Source organism: Coenobita brevimanus, chromosome 39 (assembly GCF_032717465.1).
Source record: "Coenobita brevimanus isolate Jiangsu-jjx chromosome 39, ASM3271746v2, whole genome shotgun sequence".
Lineage (NCBI taxonomy): Eukaryota > Metazoa > Arthropoda > Malacostraca > Decapoda > Coenobitidae > Coenobita > Coenobita brevimanus.
Genome location: NC_136992.1, coordinates 25,221,222 through 25,240,529, shown reverse-complemented (window position 1 = coordinate 25,240,529; position 19,308 = coordinate 25,221,222). Strand labels below are relative to the sequence as shown.

General features: G+C 42.0%; 1 protein-coding gene across 1 annotated transcript in view; it reads right to left on the bottom strand.

Moving 5' to 3' along the window:
• LOC145396755 (protein DEK-like) overlaps window positions 1–19,308 on the bottom strand; it is a 113,022-nt gene that overhangs the window by 88,613 nt on the left and 5,101 nt on the right. The window contains exon 2 of the mRNA XM_080270040.1: window positions 5,496–5,796. Coding sequence (XP_080126166.1) covers window positions 5,496–5,796 — 301 coding nt within the window. The remainder of the gene's footprint in view (window positions 1–5,495; window positions 5,797–19,308) is intronic.

Below are 19,308 nucleotides of genomic sequence, written 5' to 3'. Positions count from 1 at the left end.
AAACTAATTATGAAATTATTATGACTTTTGTTCCACACCACCACTGAGGTAAAAATCAAGGAGAGTTTTCTGTATAAAGGTTTCCCCCCCTTGTCTGAGGGCAGGTCAGTTCTGGCGAGTGTATAATTATAGGTCAGGCGGAGGTATCGGCAAGGCCGCACTCCCCGCTCATATGCCACATTTAGGAGGGGGGGGAAACCTTTATACAGAAAACTCTCCTTGATTTTTACCTCAGTGGTGGTGTGGAACAAAAGTCATAATAATTTCATAATTAGTTTCGGAAATACAGCAGTTTATATAGAAACCGAGAGAGAAAGAGAAAGCCAGAGACACAGGGTAAGGATCATGGAGCGGGGCTGCAGCGGTGGCCGATGGTCGGTGACATCCTACCTCTATGGTCGGTGACATGTGGATATGGCAACAATGGGGGAATCCCAGGTCATCCCGCCTGCCCCACCACAGCGTTCATTTCTCGCTGCGGCTACTATAGCTAGTGTAAGTGTCAGAGTACCAGTGACGAGACTGGTGAGGAAGGTGGTGTGTCGGGTGGCGCAGGAGGTGCACGCTAGGTGCCTCACCCTGCCTCGGATCCCCTTCTTACATCCATCAAGCCTGTTGTCCTCTTGTGTTAAGGCGAACAGCCATAATCTTGTTGATTTAGTAAAGCCATATCCTTGTTGATTTAGTAAAGCCATAATCTTGTTGGTTTACTTTACCTTAGGTAATATATCTTAGATAGTTTCCCTTTACAGTACAATATAGAAAGCTGGCCCCCCAAAGCGTGGGTTTTGTTCCAGTCGTGGCGCATTCAGCGCAAAACTGCGTAAGTTTTAATTACACCTTATTTTGCTCCCTAGACCCCCTAAATGTGGTGTTTTGCTGTTATCTGCCACTGGTAATCAATATGAAGCACTTTAACCTGCGGCATCCCGTTGACGTGAATTAACGTCCACACGTTTTGTCACTGCCAATCCCGTTGACGTTCATAAACGCGAATCAATTGCAAGGTCCCTAATTTGCACAATTTTCAATTTTTGCGAGTGATTTTTGGTACGTATACACAGGACACCTTCCTCTACAAGATGCCAGGCAGGGACAATGCCTTACCCAGCATGACCTCCCCCCCCCCCACAGAATGCCATTGTCTCAGCAATTCACCTGTTACCAGTGACCTGGCCAGTAAAGCCATGTCATGCCACGGTATGAAATTCAGTGCCAGAGTGATTCCCCAATCGATGACAATGTGGAGGGCAAACTTTACATAGCATTAGAGGAAGAAACAGTCAGAAATGATGATCAGGTAATGTTGCCAAAATAGGTCAGGTATGTTGATGTGTTTCATGAGTGAAACAATGCTTATATTGCCTATATTACTGTGTGAAAACCAATATTCTCTTGTACTACATATAAATTCGTACCAAATAAATAAATAAATACCGTTTATGAGTGGTGTGGAATGGTTACACTCCCATAGAACTCGTTTTCTTTGGAGCCAGCCTGATAGAAAACACAGTAAGGTGAGGAGGTACTGCTACCTATTTTGAGTACAGTATTTTAAACCTCAGGTGAGCGATTTCTCTATGATTTTTTGATGTTTCTCACCAAAAGCGGAGGTTTGAGCCAAAAATTTTTTTTTCCAAAAATGGTCAGGACTGGGGGGAGTCAGTGGTGGAAAAGTAGTCGGGATGGGGCGGGTTAAGTATTTAGATAGTTTATTTAATGTTATAACTTACAAATACAGTACTGTACAGCAAAACTTCAACATACTAATGCGTAAACACAAGGCAACATTCTGACGCTGTTTGGTTTTGGGATAATTTGCCGTCAAGTCAGTTCACCGTCACAACAGTAACAAGATAATTCACCGTCATTAATGAAGACAGCTACGGGTGACGCTAGAATATAATTAAAAGGCGACTACAACGAGGAAGAAACAATTATTGACTAAAGGTGCAACTAATAAATAATATCCAAAGCCTACACTATTGAACAAGGACTTTGATGGATCCCCCTGAAGTACAGTTATTAAAGTATTGATTAATTAATAATAAATATATATAAAGAATGACGGAATCGTCCAGGGTGCAGATTGTCCTGACAGGGAATCGTCTGATGGCGCATTGTCTCGGAACCTGCCGATCATGGGTAGACATATAAATCAGGTTATTTGGTTACAAGGCATTATTTAATGCTTTAACTTTATTTAAGTGCTTTAACTTACAAGTACATACCAGAACAGTAAATATTTAACTTACAAATACAGTATCGTGGAAAAACAGTACAGCAAATCTTTAACGAACAAATAAAAAAGGCAACATTCCAATGCCTATCAGGTAAACTGGTAATAAGACTTTATTTCTTGCTTCAACGTTATTTAACCCCTTAAACGCGGCCGTGAACAGTCGACCCCCCCCCCCCCGAGTGGCGGGGTTGTATCGCGGTCTGAGTACCTGTAGGAAAATATTAGCCAAAAATCAGAGATTAACCCTAGAACATTATACTTGGTATGGCAGATAGTACTTACATTCAGCTTTCTCCAGAGACAGGTGTTGAGCCTTCGTGGACTACCCAAGGACTTGTGGAGACTTGCAAAGTTGGGTAACCAAATCTTCACTTTCACACCTCCAGCAACCCGGTTTCCCCTCTACCACAGCCTCATTCTGTCACAGTAAACTTTATACTACAACGTAAAGGTAGTTTGGAATCCGTATTTGTACAATAAGCACTGAAAATAAGACTAAAATCAACAATGCGTACGGCCGACATGCACCGTGGCGGCGGTCTTCCCGTCACTCAACAAACATTTCCATTTTCACAGCTAAAAACATGTATACTACATTACTTTCAATCATATTACTTCCCAAAAGATCACCACGGTGCGCTTTTTATTCTGCCTTACGCCCGCCACTTTATTCTCGTTCCTGTCAGCCGCTTGCACTGACTGGGAAGAGCTAGAACTCGCCATAATGTCACTTTGAAAGCCTGCAGTAAACTGACGCTAAACAGGGGCAAACCGTGAGAAAAAAAGCTAGTGTTACAACTGGGGAAACAAGCGTTTCCTATTAGCATAAACTGCTTGTGAGAGGAGAGCGCAGATTTACAGTTCTGAGCGCTCAGAGCACTGCCATGTATCACAGCCAGGCTGGCCGGGCCGTGGTGGGGGGTGGACGGGGGAAAAACGCGATACTTGGCAACAACTGAGGTCAGTAGTACAAAGGTAAAGTATGCTAGTTGTAGCTAAAGGGTGGTGGTACTGATAGACAATACCAGCTGGAGCCTGCTTGCCCGAGGTTATTCAAAATTTACTAGAATCGCAAATGCGACGATCCGCCGTTATGTCCTTTTTGCCGAGCGTCGCAAACGAGACGATCCGCGTTTAAGGGGTTAATAATACTTTAACTTGAACATAAACTTACTAGAACAGTAATGTAAATATTTAACTTACAAATACAGTACTGTGGAAAAGCAATACAGCCAATCACCTGATTAAAACAAACCGTGTGCGCTGCGCTGATGTTCGAGTTCTTGGCCTTTCAAAGGCCTCTCTTGCATAAATTTATAGTCTTCGTAATGGTTCTTTAATCTTACGTTGTCTTATATGCATCCCAGCACTTACCACGTAGAACTGTAAGCGCATTCGGCAAGAACGTGTTTGGAGGGAGCTTACTGTACATAGGTCTGACAGGAGTCTCAAGGGTTACCAATGAAAGAGGGTGCCACCCATATGTAATTTTTCCCGTAAGTTTATGTATTCACAGTACGCGAATTCCTAGTAAGCGACCTCCTCTGCCGCCCATTAACTCACGTTGTGCGTACCTACTGTGTGTGTGTGTATATATATATATATATATATATATATATATATGTATACAGTAAATCCTTGTTTTTCGCGATTTGGATGTTCTGCCAAAACGCGAAACATCGAATTGTGAAGTTAAGACTCAATGGGAAAAATACAGGAGCAGTCTGGTGGGAATTGTACCTACCCTATCAGAAAGTACTATAACACCAAACAGGCCCTACTCAAAATTAAATGAAGAGAGTTTACTAGTGCTAAAACAGCATAACACAATAAACATGTACCTGAAAAGACATTTAAGCTGTTATAAAGAGCTGCAACACCAAAAATCCCTACGAGAAATAAAGTGAAGACTGGTTTGAGTGGCAGGTGAAGGTGTGTTGAGGGTAGATGGGCTAGTTACTAGGTGACATGGGCTTCTCTGGGGAAGCCCCATCACCTATGCCAAAGCCCTCGAAGTTGAACTCAGGCTCCAGCACCTCCACTTCCTCTCTGTCCACTTCTCCTCCTCCATCCACCCCTGCTGGAATGTCCAAGTCTTGCAGAATAGCTGCCACATTCTCTCATGGAAATATTGTGTGATTCGGGCTTGTCTCTGCTCCTTTATGTTTCTGTTGTAGATGGCCATCACTTGAGACTTCAGATCACTCAAGGTCAATAGGATGTTGGTAGCCTCAAGCATAGTCCTGGTGTATGCATTGAAGGTGGTTGCCATGTCGGTTATGGTGGAAAGGGTAGTCGCAAGATGGCTGCCAAATGAGCATCGGTATGCGTCGTCGGCTGCCAGCTGGGAGCATCGAATTGTGGGGAAATTCATGAATTGTGAGACAACTCGGAAACTTTTCTTGCACAAAAACGAGGCATCGAAGTCAAATGCATCCAAATACAAGGACTTACTGTACACACACACACACACACATATGTTTATATATATATATATATATATATATATATATATATATATATATATATATTCATTTAGAAAAAGTAAAATGCAGTGGATAATGAGACAAAGTATGTGCATGAGGCCAGGGGGAAAGGAAGAGGACACTGTAATGAAATGTAGGAAGGGCAACTGGTGACAAGGGATAGGGCAGTCTATCTATCTATATACCTAGGCTGCTTCCCCCATGGAAAGGGAGGTAGCCGAGACAGGACGACACACTCCCCATTTACTCATCCATTCAAACACATTCATTCGCATCTTAGCCCCAAAGGGGAGAACGGACAGATCCTCACCGCACCACACCACACAAGGGTCAACTGCGCAATGCAATCAGTGACATCCGCAGCAGGGCCCGACAGCAGAACTGGTTTACCCCTGCCACATCATAACAGACCCATCCCCTTACCCGCACCTGACCTGACTAGCTGATCAGAGCGGTCTTCTCTTATTTGAATAAAATTGTTTTGCAGCAGTAAGAATAAACTAAAAAGAGCATCACATGGATGCAAAAAGTTTATGGAACTGAGTGATGAACATATTATTAAAAAGAGGAACAAGCGAGTGGCCAAGGTAAAATGGAAGTGGGACACTGAAATGATAATTACATGGCAAATTCCCAAACACAGAAATGTTTTATGTTGGGGAGCTGTATGTTCATAAATTCTCAAATAAATCAAACTGGGGTTACAATTATACAATACTAAACAAAATGCATTATATACTGGTGGTAATCAAGGGACTGACACTTACGTTCTTTTTTAGGAGTGACTTTTTCATCCTTTTTGGATTCCTTTTCCTCTTCTTCATTGTCATCTTCCTCCTCTTCTTTCTTATCTTCTTTCACATCATTACTCTCCTCTTTTTCATCTGACTCCTCCTCCTCCTCCTCCTCCTCTTCTAGGTGCTGCTCCTTCTCCTCTTCTTCCTCTCCCTCAGCATCATCACCATTCTGCTTCTCTTGTTTTTCGTCATCTTTTGTCTCTTCCTCAGCAGCTTCTTTCACATCATCTTTTTTATCTTCTTTGACCTCTTCCATCACCTCATCCTTATCCTGAAAACAGAACAGACATTTGTTATAGCAGCAGTAGATCAATCCCAACCTGTCAAATTGAGAAGACCCATCAACTGCAGGCAAGAAATTGTCCCTGCAGGGATGGCCTCTGCAGTGAACCAATGTTCCCCTGCAGTGGATAGCATCTTATCACAAACATGGGGAAGTGTGTGGAGGTTTGGTTCCTGGATGGATGCCACATTTGCATCTCTTTATCCTGGTAACAGGAGCACCATAGTTGGCTCCACCAAACCCCATTACTTAGGCATACAATTACCACCAAAAATGGTTTCCTGGGTTACAGGAAATCATTAAGGTTGTCACTCCATAGTCACCTAAGGAAACAGGAGACAGTGTTACATCAAGTGTATGATGGTCACCACCACCTACCATGTAAAGCCATCAAGGGCAGAGATCGATTTCCTTCCCTTAATCAAGATAAGATCTTAATCCTTTAGGGGACAGGGATTCACTTCTGCCATATCTAACGACAGCCAACTTGGCCAGTCTGGCCCCACCACCCCTACCTGGAGGTGCTGGAGAAAGATGCCTTCCTTTAGTGGCTATAATATATCCAGGTGGCTCTGCTCCCCTATTATCCAGTACGAATGTGCCTCATCTCCCAAATGAGGATAGTAGACTAGATGATCATCAAATGAACCTAGTCACAACAACCCCTACTGTACTTGGTGTGAGCCATCAGAAAACTGTTGTCCCTCGAGCCACCACCACATCCTCTGCCACCACTCACACCATTATTCCCACAAATGGATCTGTCACAGCTACAACCAAGTTGCAAGGTCAAAGACAGACACACTATAACCAGGAGCTTTTCACAGACTGTACACCCAAAAGCACTAATTTCTCCCCCCTTGTAGCCGGAGTCACGGCCAGTGAGCGACTAGGCGATCGAACACCCCACACCCACCACCCCTACCCCGACCCAAATGTAGTAGTAGTAGTAGCAGTTGTTCCCTAGACAGTCTGGCCGAACAGCCCCAAGTCCCTTAGGAAGGCCATGGCCGAGACCGGGCTTTCCCACAGAGCTCTCAAAGAGTGCATGTTGTGTTGTTGGCGTAGGTGATTGTGTGCAATGCAGTCTTCCATAATGTGGTTAATAGTATGGGGTGCTGTGTTGCATCCTGGACAGGCATCAACGACGGAGTCATCCAGCCTCTTCAGGTAGCCTAAGAGGGCTGGATGGTGCCCACGTCTCAGCCTGGCCAGGTGGACCCTGTCCTCACGAGGAAGATAGGATTCAGAAGGGTGGATGTCAGGAGGCCGTGAATGCAGCTTTGTGTTGTCTTTAAGTGACTGAATGGAGCGGCGAGTGATCTGAGTGTGGATATGCTTCTGGAAGCTGGTCTGAGGTGGGCGAGGGGGGAGAGATGACAGAATTTGTGTATGGTATCGTGTGCTGGGTGTTGTTTTGATGTTCCTTGGTGTGGGTGAATGTGCTGCCATGTACTGTAGTGGATGTTGTGGGTTTGTGGAGGCTGCAGCAAGAAACTGGGTGCCTCTCATGTCTAGGTGATCCTTGACTTTGAGGACTTTGGTTTCTTGATGTAGGTGGTCTGTGGGTGTAGTAGCTGTGCAGCCTGTGATTATTTTTAGGGCCTTGTTCTGTATGGTCTGTAGTGTGTTTTGGTGAGGTTAGAAGCCCAGGCAGGCCTTGCATAATTCATCACTGAACGTATGTATTGTTTGTATACTGTGGTGGTGGTTTCTTTGTTGTGTCCGAATGTTGTATGGGCAAGTGACCTCAAAGCATTGAGTCTTGGTGTTATTTTATTTTTAATGTTTGTGATGTGTTGTTTAAATGACACTGATGTATTGTATGTTTCACCAAGGATTTTGGATGTGTGTGTGTGTGTGGTTGGGGAGTGTTGTTTACTGTGAGGTGTGGGATGTGACTGTGTTCTGCTGTCCAATTTGTGAGAAGAGTCACTGTAGATTTGGCTGGGGCTATTTTTAGCCTGTTTGTGGTGAACCATTCGTGTAGTGTGTTGAGGTAAGGTTGAATGATGTGTGCAGCTGTGTTTGCATTTTGGTGCGTACATGTAAGTGTTATATCATCTGCATAGGAAGCTGTGTATCTGTGGTGTGTGGGGTGTGGGTACGTTGAGCATGTATAGGTTAAAGAGTGTAGGGGACAAAACAGATCCTTGGGGGACACTGTTTGTGAAGTTTCTGATGTTAGAAGACTGACTGGCAAATGTTACATGTGCACATTTGCCTGCTAAGTAGTTTGCCAGCCATCTTTTTGTGTTATTGTGCACGTTTGTGTTGAGTATTTTGTTCATGAGGTTGTGGCGGGGGATAGCATTAAAAGCTTTGCTAATGTCTAGTGTGATTAGGATTGTTCTGTGTCGTGGCCTAGCTGAATTCATGCCATCAAAAACTCTCTGCATAAGGTCTGTAAGAAGGGTGTTTGTGGAGTGTAGTGGCCTAAAGCCATGTTGTGACTGGGCTAGGGGAATGTGAGGTGTGACTAGTTGTAGTACCAGTCGTTCAGTGACTTTAGAGGGGGTGCAGAGGAGTGTGATGGGGCAATGTGAGGAGGGTAATGTGGGGTCTTTGTTGGGTTTAGGGATAGTGATGATAATGCCATACTTCCAGATGCTGGGTATTATGTTGTGTGAGTAGCTGTAGTTCGATATGTTGGTGAGTGCTTGTATGCCTTGTGGTCCAAGGTGTTTAAGGTGAATGTTCCTTATGCTGTCTGGTCCACAGGCAGATGAGTGCTTTGTCTGGTTGTAAGTGAAAGGTGCGTAGTCTGTGAGGAACTCTCTTACGTCGGATAATACGTCGGTTGTCACAAGGAGGGTTTAGATGGCTGACATGTGAAAAGTAATTGATGAGAGTGTTTGCTTGTTGTTTGTTTGAGGGTATGGTGTCTGTTGTTGTGATGGCAGCGTGTGATTGTGTATTGTTGCTGTTGGAAAGTGTGATGCTGTTTAGTGTTTTGTAGAGTCTGCTGATGTTTGTTCTGTGGTCAAGTGTTTAGAGATAATTTTTCCAGTTTAGTGTTTGCTGTTCTGATATTTTATTGTTTATTTCAGCGCTGAGCTCTTGTATTTGTTGTACAGTGTTTTGTGTATGGGGCGTTGGGGAGTGTCGTACTGTGTCCCATTGACTGATGAGGCCTTTAATTTCTGGTGTGAAGTTGGGGTTGTGTCTCTTTCTGTTACCTCTAGGGATGTGTCTTTTGTCTGCATTTTGTATAACTGTATTAAAAGTGTGCACAACAGTGTTGATGTTTGTGATGGGTGTACTGTTTAATGTTTTGAAAAGTTGTTCTGTATCAGCTGGGTTGATTCTGGTTTTGGTAGTGATGATTGAGAGGTAATCAGATCCATGGGTTTTGACCACTCTCCAGGATGTTGTGGGGGTGAGGTTTGGGGAAGAGATGATGATGTCTGGGGATGGTAGGAGGAAGAGGACTTGGTGTAGGATGGGTATGTTGATGGAGATTATTCAGTATGAAAAGATGATCTGTTTGGGACTGTAGCACCAGTCCTCTGTCTGTGTCAGGGTTGACAGTTTAGTTAGAGTGAAATAGCGACTCAACAGGAAAAAGCAACATGTGTTGAATGGCTGATCAAGACTAGATCCTGCACACAAGTTCAGTGCAACTTTTGCACAAGATATGGGAGTAGGCAACCAAGATGGAACAGCATCAGACAGTGGTACAAGGCTTTTAAAGAGACTGGAAGTGTTTTGAAACAGAAGAGCACAGGCTGACCAAGCACAAGTGCAGATATCATTGAAGAAGTTCGTGAATCGTTTCAACGAAGCTCAAGCAAATCAATTCAATGGGCATCTAGAGAACTTAGACTACCAACAGCCATTGTACATGGGATTCTGCATAAAAGACTGAAGCTTTGTGCTTTTAAGTTGCAGATGCTGCAAGAACTCAAATCTGATGATATACCTAAACATGAAGCCTATGCTGTGGAAATGCTAAGTCGCACTGAGGATGACAAAGATTATCTGAAAAAGGTAATGTTTATTGACGAAGCCTTCCATGTATCAAGGAAAGTCAACCAGCACAATGTGAGAATCTGGGGTTCTGAAAACCCCCACAAAATCATTGAATATGAATGTGACAGCCCAAAAGTTAATGTGTGGTGTGTTCTACTCCATGATCAACTTGTGGGACCATTTTTCTTTGCAGAGAAAACAGTGCCTTAACAAATTATCTTGATATGTTGTAAGGATTCATATTCCCTCTGATTGAAGACATGTCTGATGTCATTTCCCAACAAGATGGTGCTCCTCCTCACCGGGCCAAAGTCGTTAGAGACGCCTTCAATAAGATGTTTCCAGGTCGCTGGATTGGCCGTGATGGACCAATTGCCTGGCCTCCAAGATCATCCAACATAACTCCCCTCGATTTTTGTCAGTGGGGGTTTGTCAAAGATGCGGTGTACAGTACCAAGGTGGCAAACTTGCTAGAACTTCGTGCTCGAATCACAGCTACGTGTGCAATGGTGGAAGCTAACATGCTGAGCAGAATATGGCAAGAAACTGAATACTGACTAGATGTCCTTGTGCAACAAATGATGCACACACTGAACTGTACTGATAGTGTGCACAAAACTATAAGATCTGCTGTGTTACATGAAACAAATTGTAATGTATCATTTACAGCTCTCAATATATTAACAGATGAAACTGGCAAAATAATTTCGGAACATCCTGTATACTGTACTGGTAAGCAGCAAGTGAAGTGCCGCGAAGTGGGATAACGACCACTTTAGGTGAGCTAGAAACTTTTTAGACTTCGTTTGGTGGGTGACCGTTGGCCAACAACGTATCCCCACTGAACCCATGTTATAACTGACTAGATATACAGAAAACTGTTATGCAACGGACTTTTTTCAAACTCATCCTTAAAAAAAAAAAAAAAAAAAAAAAAAAAAAAAAAAAAGAATGTGATAATTCATGCAGTAACCAATAAGATTGTGTGGGGTTACAGGCAATGACTATGAGATGCAAATGGGTACTGTAATTATGTTCTAATGCATTATCCAGGTAGAGGTCATGGCAAAGACAATCATTATATAAGTGTGCTCACCATCCACTCACTCGATGTGATGCTGCTCTCGGGTGACTGCCCTTTCCTGTCTTATTTCTTTCCTTCCATCCTCTTCTTTCTTTCCTTCATTCGTTCTCTTCCTTCTGTCTGCAAGTGGCTGTACAGAGTGACAAGCCAAATGGTTTCCTGTACAACAGGAAACCATCTACTATGCTGCGTGGTAACCATATAACTAAATTATGGTGCCTGGTGTTTTAGTGGGTAATTATGGTGCTCTAATCAGATTGAGCCTGGGCAGGTTTATATCTGAGGGATGGTTTGGGTTTACTGCTCACGTAATGCCACTCAGGGATGAGTGAGGCTCGTCACTCTCATCTTAAATGTTCAAGACCAACTTGCCTAGCCCCTGGCTCCTATGTTCCTCATGGAGCAACACAGGATTGGATGATGAATGAATGAATGAATGAGAGAATGAAATGTTACACAACTTGACAGTAAAAAAAAAAAAAAAAAAAAAAAAAAAAAATGGAGTGTTCACTTTCCTATACCGTAAAACAGAATTCAAAAAGTGCAGCCTAGGTTTCTGACTCTGAAGGAGCCTGAAGTCCCAGAAACTGCTGTCACATCTACAATGCAGAATATTTTGAAATTAGAGAAACCTGAGCTTGCAAAAGGGAGACTCATATTTAAACATATTTGGTGCCAAGGGTCTTATCGTACAGTATATTTATAAAATTTTGTACTCTTTGATACTGTCAATGCATTTCATTAGATTTAACTTTTTTTTTTTTTCAAGGTACAAGGAACCAAAGGCCAGAAACCTGTAAACTGTTCCCTATAAAAAAAAAAAAAAAAAAAATCAAGAACTGTTCAAGATGCCTGGACACAATGTGTTTGAAAGACTGAAGACTGACAGCAGTAGGAGATAAAGACAGGGAGACAGTTCCAGAGTTGACCTGTTGCACACATGAAGGGCTGGGAGTAACAGTTAACTCTTGCATTAGAGACCTGGACGAAAAAGGGATGAGAGTTTGTTGCTAGATGGGTGCTATGTGCCCGCCATTGTAGAGAAGAGATGCAAGCAGACAGTTCAGACAAGCAGTGTATGCTCCATGACTTTCATGTATCTTCATTTGACGATGTTGTTCTCAGCAGTGTTAAATGTTTATTTGATGATTTAAATGCAACTGGCAGACAGAATTTTATGCATGAAAATAGTGTGGAATATCCCAAATTGCATGATCCTAAATAGCAAATTCATAATACGCAACATCATGCAACAGTTTGCAATACCAGTAACTCGTGGAAATTACACCAAATTCATGAATGCAGCCCCAAAACTGACGCTTCTCTGATGCCTTGTGTAATATGCACCACCATTACTTCAAGCACGCATGTCTAGACAGGAATAAACAAATCACAGTCAAGCATGGCAATTACTAACCCAATCATATTCAAGCATAGCGCTTATCATCAGCCAATCACTGCGCTTCGCTCCCACGCCATGCATGATGGATGCACGTGCTTGACACCTCGATGCCTGGCTCAGTGCACTGCTCCAGTGTGTGGTTCCAGGGTGGTTTACGAGAGGATTCCCCCCCTCCACTCCCGAGCTTCCTCTGTCTGCTCAGTGTTAACAAGGCAAAACTGTAACCCTCCTAAGCCTACAACTTATTGAGGATGGGGAAAAGAAGCCAATATTAACTTACACCCCAAAACAAGACGTAATGAAAGAAAAGCAATCGGGAGCCAAATGCTAATCGCCCGCTAGAATATGCTGTTGGCCAAGTTACAAGCAACCCCCTCCCCCCCCGGGACCAAGGGGCAGTGCCCCCTGGGTGGGGCAGTAGGGCAGTGTGCCCCCCAACATGGGGCTGAGGGGGGTCCCACCCCCACAGGGTGGTGACCTCACTTCCCAAGACAGCCAAAAGATTTTGGTCATATCTTCATACCCTGAAGGTTTCATGTTGATAGCTCAAGCTGTTCATGAAATACAATGGTGCTAAATGTGGGCAATAAAAACTATTTGACCTTTGGCAGCCATTTTGGTGACCTTGACTTTGACCCCAACTGCCCATTTTCAAACTCGTCCAAGATTTTGGCTATACTGTATCTTGAAATCCTGATGGATTCATGATAGCTCAAGCTGTTCATGAGATATAATGGTGCTAAAGGCAGGCGATAAAAACTAGTTGACCTTTGGCAGCCATTTTGGAAACCTTGACCCCGACTGCCCATTTTCAAGCAGGTCAAAGATTTTGGCCATATCTTGATACCCTGAAAGTTTCATGTTGCCAGCTCACGCCATTCATGAAATATAATGGTGCTATACGTGGGCGATAACAACTAGTTGACATTTGGCAACAATTTTTGTGACCTTGGTCCCAACTGCCAATTTTCAAACTCTTTTGGCCAAATTTTGAAACCTTGTGGGTTTCATGTTGAGAGCTCAAGCCGTTCACGATACTGTGGGAAAAGATACACACACACACCAACAGACACACAGAGGCAGGCAAAAACAATATCACTTCGCCTTGGTAAAGGTGGGCGATAAGGAGGATTGACGACGGTGAGAAGAAAGCCAAAGTTGCCCACCAATACAGTCTCAACGGGGTAATTGTTTACCAAATGGGCATGTCAAATCCATCTATATTAAGACAAACTCATAACATCAAGTTAAGTAATTCTGGTACATATGCAACACAGACAGTTAAATGTTGAATTGTGACTGCAAAAAGTGAGTGGAAAAAAATAATATACAGCGAACTTCCGATAATCTGGCGGCCAATGGGTCAGAATTTTCAGCCCTGGGTCACTTTTAGCTTTTTGGGGGGTAAAAAATCAAGAGAAATCTGGGAAAAATAGAAAAATATCGAAAAACAGCCGAAAGCGATGCACCGAACTATCCAATTCTACACCCACGATGACATTCAGGAGGTCCCAGACGTTCACACAGCCGGGTGTCCGTAGTGTACTTTATTTTTTGGGGTGTGTTTTGAACGTTTTCAGGTACCTGTCTGACAGTCCTGAACATATAATAATCTGGAGTGTCCGTGGGCTACTGCATTCCAGACTAAAGGACTTTTACTGTATGTACTGTACCTATTTTGGGGTATTTTAGGAAATGGACAGGTTGCCTGTGGCAGTGTTTACCGACATTCTCTCCAACTGACTGCATTGTTTACCAAACACCACTCCAACTGGACACATCAGTGTATCATGCATTCTAAATCCTCACTTACAGCTTTCAGAGCTAAGTTTATAAATATGCCCAGTAGCTGTGGTAATCCAGGAATAATAACAAGTAACCTGTGAAAGACTCATTTCAATTGAAAATATGGAAAGGCCGCGCTCGTTTGGTAAAGAAATAATCTCAACCAACTGACAACTCTTACAATGACATGGAGGTAACTGAGGGCAGCGACGACACTGTTTCCATTGCCTCCACATTGGACTTTGAGTTCTTCCTAAGGGAGGTTGATGAGGAGGACGCGGCATAGCAAACTCGCCTCGTGCTGAGAGGCCACAGTCTGCCTCAAGCCTCGGAACCCCTCCCCCATCCATTCAAGCAATGTCTTGAGTCAGAGTCAGGTAAGAATCTTACAACATCGTACATTCCCATAAAATATGCTTTACTAATTTCTTTTCCAGGCTGTCACTGCTCGCTTGTGACCAGTTTGAAATATGTTTGGGGTTAAGGGTGGGCAACTTTTCCGAGATGACAGACCCATGAGTAATTTTCCCCCATAAGATTAGTTATTTCTAACTCATGGAAGTTTAAGATTGCTGCATGTGCTCAGTCTCATAAAGCTGCAATTTATGAGATTCCACTGTACAGTGGGGTACGTACTTACATTTTATACAGACCGACGCAACAGCCCCAAAGCATTGGGCAATAGCGCCACCATGTTTCCTCATACAGTACATCAATCAAGTTATTACCGTAAAACAACGTAACTTCGGAAAGCCCAAACTTCGGACGTTTTGCGAAAAAATGTAATAATTGAAGTTTATTGGAAGCAAGTGCGATATTTGCAAAAAATATTGGTATGGGTAGGAAGGGTAATCTTTAAAGATTATTATGTATAAGTCCTATTAAACTAGCTTGAATATGTGTGGGTGAAAAAAATTTATGAATCAAATGGTTAAAAAAATCGACATTTTTTTTAACCCTGCAAAACTTTGTTCACACAGAACAAACAGTTTCAATTGTAAGAACGTAATTAGTACGATTATATGTGGAAAAGTGTTGTAAGTACTGGGCAGTAAACTATTTTAAAATACATACATGCATCATCTTGCTAAGACTGTTTTAATATCTCTATATTTTTCAAAAAAAAAAAAAAAATCCTAAATTCGGACAGACAAATTACTGGAAAAATACAGACAATAGGTGTGTGTGTGTGTGTGTGTGTGTTTTACAAGCACAGGCCTCATAGGAAAGTGTGTGTGTGTGTGTGTGTGTGTGTGTGTGTGTGTGTGTGTATTTACCTATTTGTAGTATACAGGAATTGAGCAATGCTCGCGTTGTCCTGTCTCCATATCCACATTTATCAAGTCTACCTTTACACACATGAATGTTTTTCTCATGCACCACCTCTTTGTCTAAGTCGTTCCAAATATTTAAGAATATACCTAATTGTGATATACACGGAATGTACTATGCTCGTGGGTTTCCGTCGCTGTTTCTCAATAAGTCGAATTTAACTTTAAACTCGTTTAAGTTTTTAGACTGGACGATCTCTTTGTCCAGGCTATTCCATAAGTCTATACTTCTGTAAGGAAAGCTATATTTCTTGATATCTTTCAAGCAGCTTGACTTTTTCAATTTCATTCCATGTCCTCTTGTTGCTCTCTTATCCCATACAAACAGATCTTCTTTGTCAATTTTATCTACTCCCACCATGGTCCTGAACACCGCAATCATGTCTCCCTTCTTTCTCCTTTCCTCTAACGAAGGCAAATCCAGTTTTTCCAGCCTCTCTCTGTATGACAGGTCTGTCAGACTGGGGACCATCTTGGTTGCTGTTCTTTGTATTCTCTCAATCTTGTTTATATCTTTCTTTTTGTGTGGGGACCACACTACCGCTGCATATTCTAACCTGGGGCGGATCATGGCCACTATCAATTTATTCATCATTTCCTCATCCATATAATGAAATGCTACTCTTATGTTAGTCAAGAGCTTATAAGTCTCTCCAACTATCTTGTTAATGTGCTTTTCTGGTGACAAACTATCTTGGACCAGCACTCCCAAATCCTTCTCTTCTCTCCTTTTTGTGACTAATTCATTACCCAAAAAATAATTCAGTGATGGTCTCCTGGTACTTTTACCCATTTCCAATATTTTACATTTCTTTACATTAAATTTCATTTCCCATGTCCGGCTCCAATTGTGTATCCTATCCAAATCCTCCTGCAGTATTTTACAATCCTCCTCAACCTCTATCTTCCTCAAGATCTTTACATCATCAGCAAACAGACTCGCATAACTGTTCACTCCATCTACCATATCATTTACATAAATCAGGAACATTACTGGCGCCAACACTGAGCCTTGAGGGACTCCACTTGTTACTTCCCTCCATCCAGACATCTTTTCCTTTATTACTGTCCTCATTTGTCTGTCTCTCAAAAAGTCTCTCATCCATTCCAGAAGTTTCCCCTTTAGTCCTCCTATATATTCTAGTTTCCACATTAGTCTCTTATGAGGTACCTTGTCAAAGGCCTTCTCTAAGTCTAAGTACATACAATCCACCCAACCATCTCTCTCCTGTACCACATCAATCGCTCTTGAGTAAAAGCTCAACAAGTTTGAAACACATGACCTTCCACTTCTGAATCCAAACTGACATTCAGCCAAAATATTCATCTCTTCCAGATATTTTATCCATCTGTCTTTCAGGATTCTCTCACACAATTTTGCGACCATGCTGGTTAGAGACACTGATCTATAATTCAGGGGTTCTTCCCTGTTTCCTCCCTTGTAAATTGGTACCACATTTGCCCTCTTCCATTCTTTTGGCACTTTCCCCTCTTCCAGTGAGCATACAATTAAGCTGTGAATTTTATCCGCCAGTTGTTCTCTGCATTCCTTCAGTACCCAATTAGAAATTCCATCAGGTCCTGGGGCTTTCCTTACATCTTGAGTTTCCAGTAATTTATACACTTCCTGCACCTCCACTTTTATATCTTTCATCACCGGAACATTTCTAATCACTCCCTCCCCTTCCACAAGCTCCTTTTCTTTAGTGAAAACTGACTGGAAACGTTTGTTCATTATTTCTGCTTGCATTGCCGCATCCTTAAAGACCTCTCCATCTACTTTCAGCTTGGTGATTCCTTCCTTTTGTTTCAGTTTGCCATTAACAAATCTATAAAACAGTTTGGGTTCATCCTTGCATTTGTCAATTATACCTTTTTCAAAATTCCTTTCTTCTTCCCTACGTATTCTTGTGTATTCGTTTCTTGTTCTTTTATATTCTTCCTTTGTTCTGTCGTTACCTCTCTTTCTCCAATTGTTCCACGCCTTATCTCTCTCTTTTTTGGCCATCATACACCTTCTATTAAACCACTCCTTTTTCCTGTTTTCTTTCCCTCTTACTCTTGGTACAAATTTTTCCACTCCCAAATTATAAAGGTCTAGAAAGATATCCCACTTCCTCTGTATCTCTCTTGTTTCTCTGAATTTTCTCCAATCCGCATTTTCAAAAAGTTTCTCAATCCTGTAAAATTTGCTTTGCCAAAGTTGTATCTTCCCTGTCTATGAAGCTCGTCTCTTGGCTCGACGTTTCCTATTAACATCTGGAACTCAATGACCATGTGATCACTTTTTCCCAAAGGACAGAGATATTCCAATGATTCTATTACATCGGGTTCTTTGGTGAACAGTAAATCTAACCTTGCTGGTGTGTCCTCACCTCGAAACCGTGTCTCTTCTTTGACCCACTGCGTCATCACATTATTCATTATTATATTTAATAACATAGTGCCCCACGAATCCTCGCCGCCTCCCGAGTACCATTCCTCCCAGTTCACCTCTTTACAATTAAAGTCACCCACCAAAATTATATTATTGCTTTTCTCAATTATTTTTTGCAAGTAGCTAGCCATATCTGACAACATCTCATGGTATTCGTCATCCTTCCATGCTCTCGTCTTTGGGGGAACATACACTACCGCCATATCTCTCTTAACATTCTTTCCAGTTTCTAATTTCATATATATCACTTCAGCCCTGCCTTCTCCCATTTCCACAGTATCTACATTTATGTTGTTCTTCACTGCTATCATCACTCCTCCTCCCTTTTTTTCTTTTCTGTCTTTTCTCCACAGTTTGTATTTACCATCTCCCAAATGAACATCATTATCTTCTCTTAATTTGGTCTCTACAAAGCACATGACATCAGGTTCATGTTCTCTCAAGAAATCATTAATTTGGATCCTTGTCGATATGAAACCATCAACATTAGTATATATCACCTTCAAATTATTTTTGACATTATTAATACCCTCTTCTCTCCTACTCTCTGTCCGTACCACTTCCTCAACTTCTGATCTTTCACAACCATCCCCCCTAGTTTCCTTCACTTCTATTTCCTTAAATACCATTTCCTTACTTTCATATCTAATACTCTCCAAAAAAAAGTATTACGTTCTTCCTCTGTCCTCTTATCATTTTTTTCCTTTACTTCTTCCTTTAATGATTTTAAAACTTCTCTTTCTTCTTCATTCAGATCTTATCATAATATTTTTCATCCCCGCCTCTTTGCTTAATTTCCAGGTCACTTTAAGTATCTCATTTATTACACTTTCTGATGTAAACTTGACTCTCATTGGTCTTGTTTCCCCTTTCTTATAAGGCCCTATCCTCCTTACTTCCTCAATTTCTTTTACCCACTTGTCTCCTTCGGGGTCAATCTTGCCTAATATTCCTCTCACCATGTTCGTGTCTCTCTCGAGTCTTGCGAACCTAACCTTTTCTTCCTCTTCCCTGTTTCCAAATACTACCACACATCTGTTCCTTTCTACAGTTTCTCTCACTATTTTCTCTTTTTTCTTCAGTATTTTCACTACATTTTCTTCCATTTCTTTCTTGTTCATTTCCCTTTCTTCCTGGATGATCTCTCTTAAGCTGACCACTTCTTTCTGTTCTTCTTCTACGTGTGCCCACTTTGCCTTGTGTTCTTCTAATACATTACTCACCTTCTCCGTTTTATTAGTACTCTCTTCAAGTTTCCTCCTCAGTTCAACATTTTCCCTCTTCAAATTCCTAATCTCTTCATTGGCTGTTTCGTTGGACTGGATTAGACTCTGTATGGTGGTTTCCGTATTTCCTGACACATCCTTTATCACTAGATTCTCTACTTTTTTTTCGAGTTCACTAATCCTCATAATTAATGTTTTCACCAGATCCATGACATTAGTATTAGCATCAAATCCTTGAAATTCCATTCCCTCATTGTTTACAT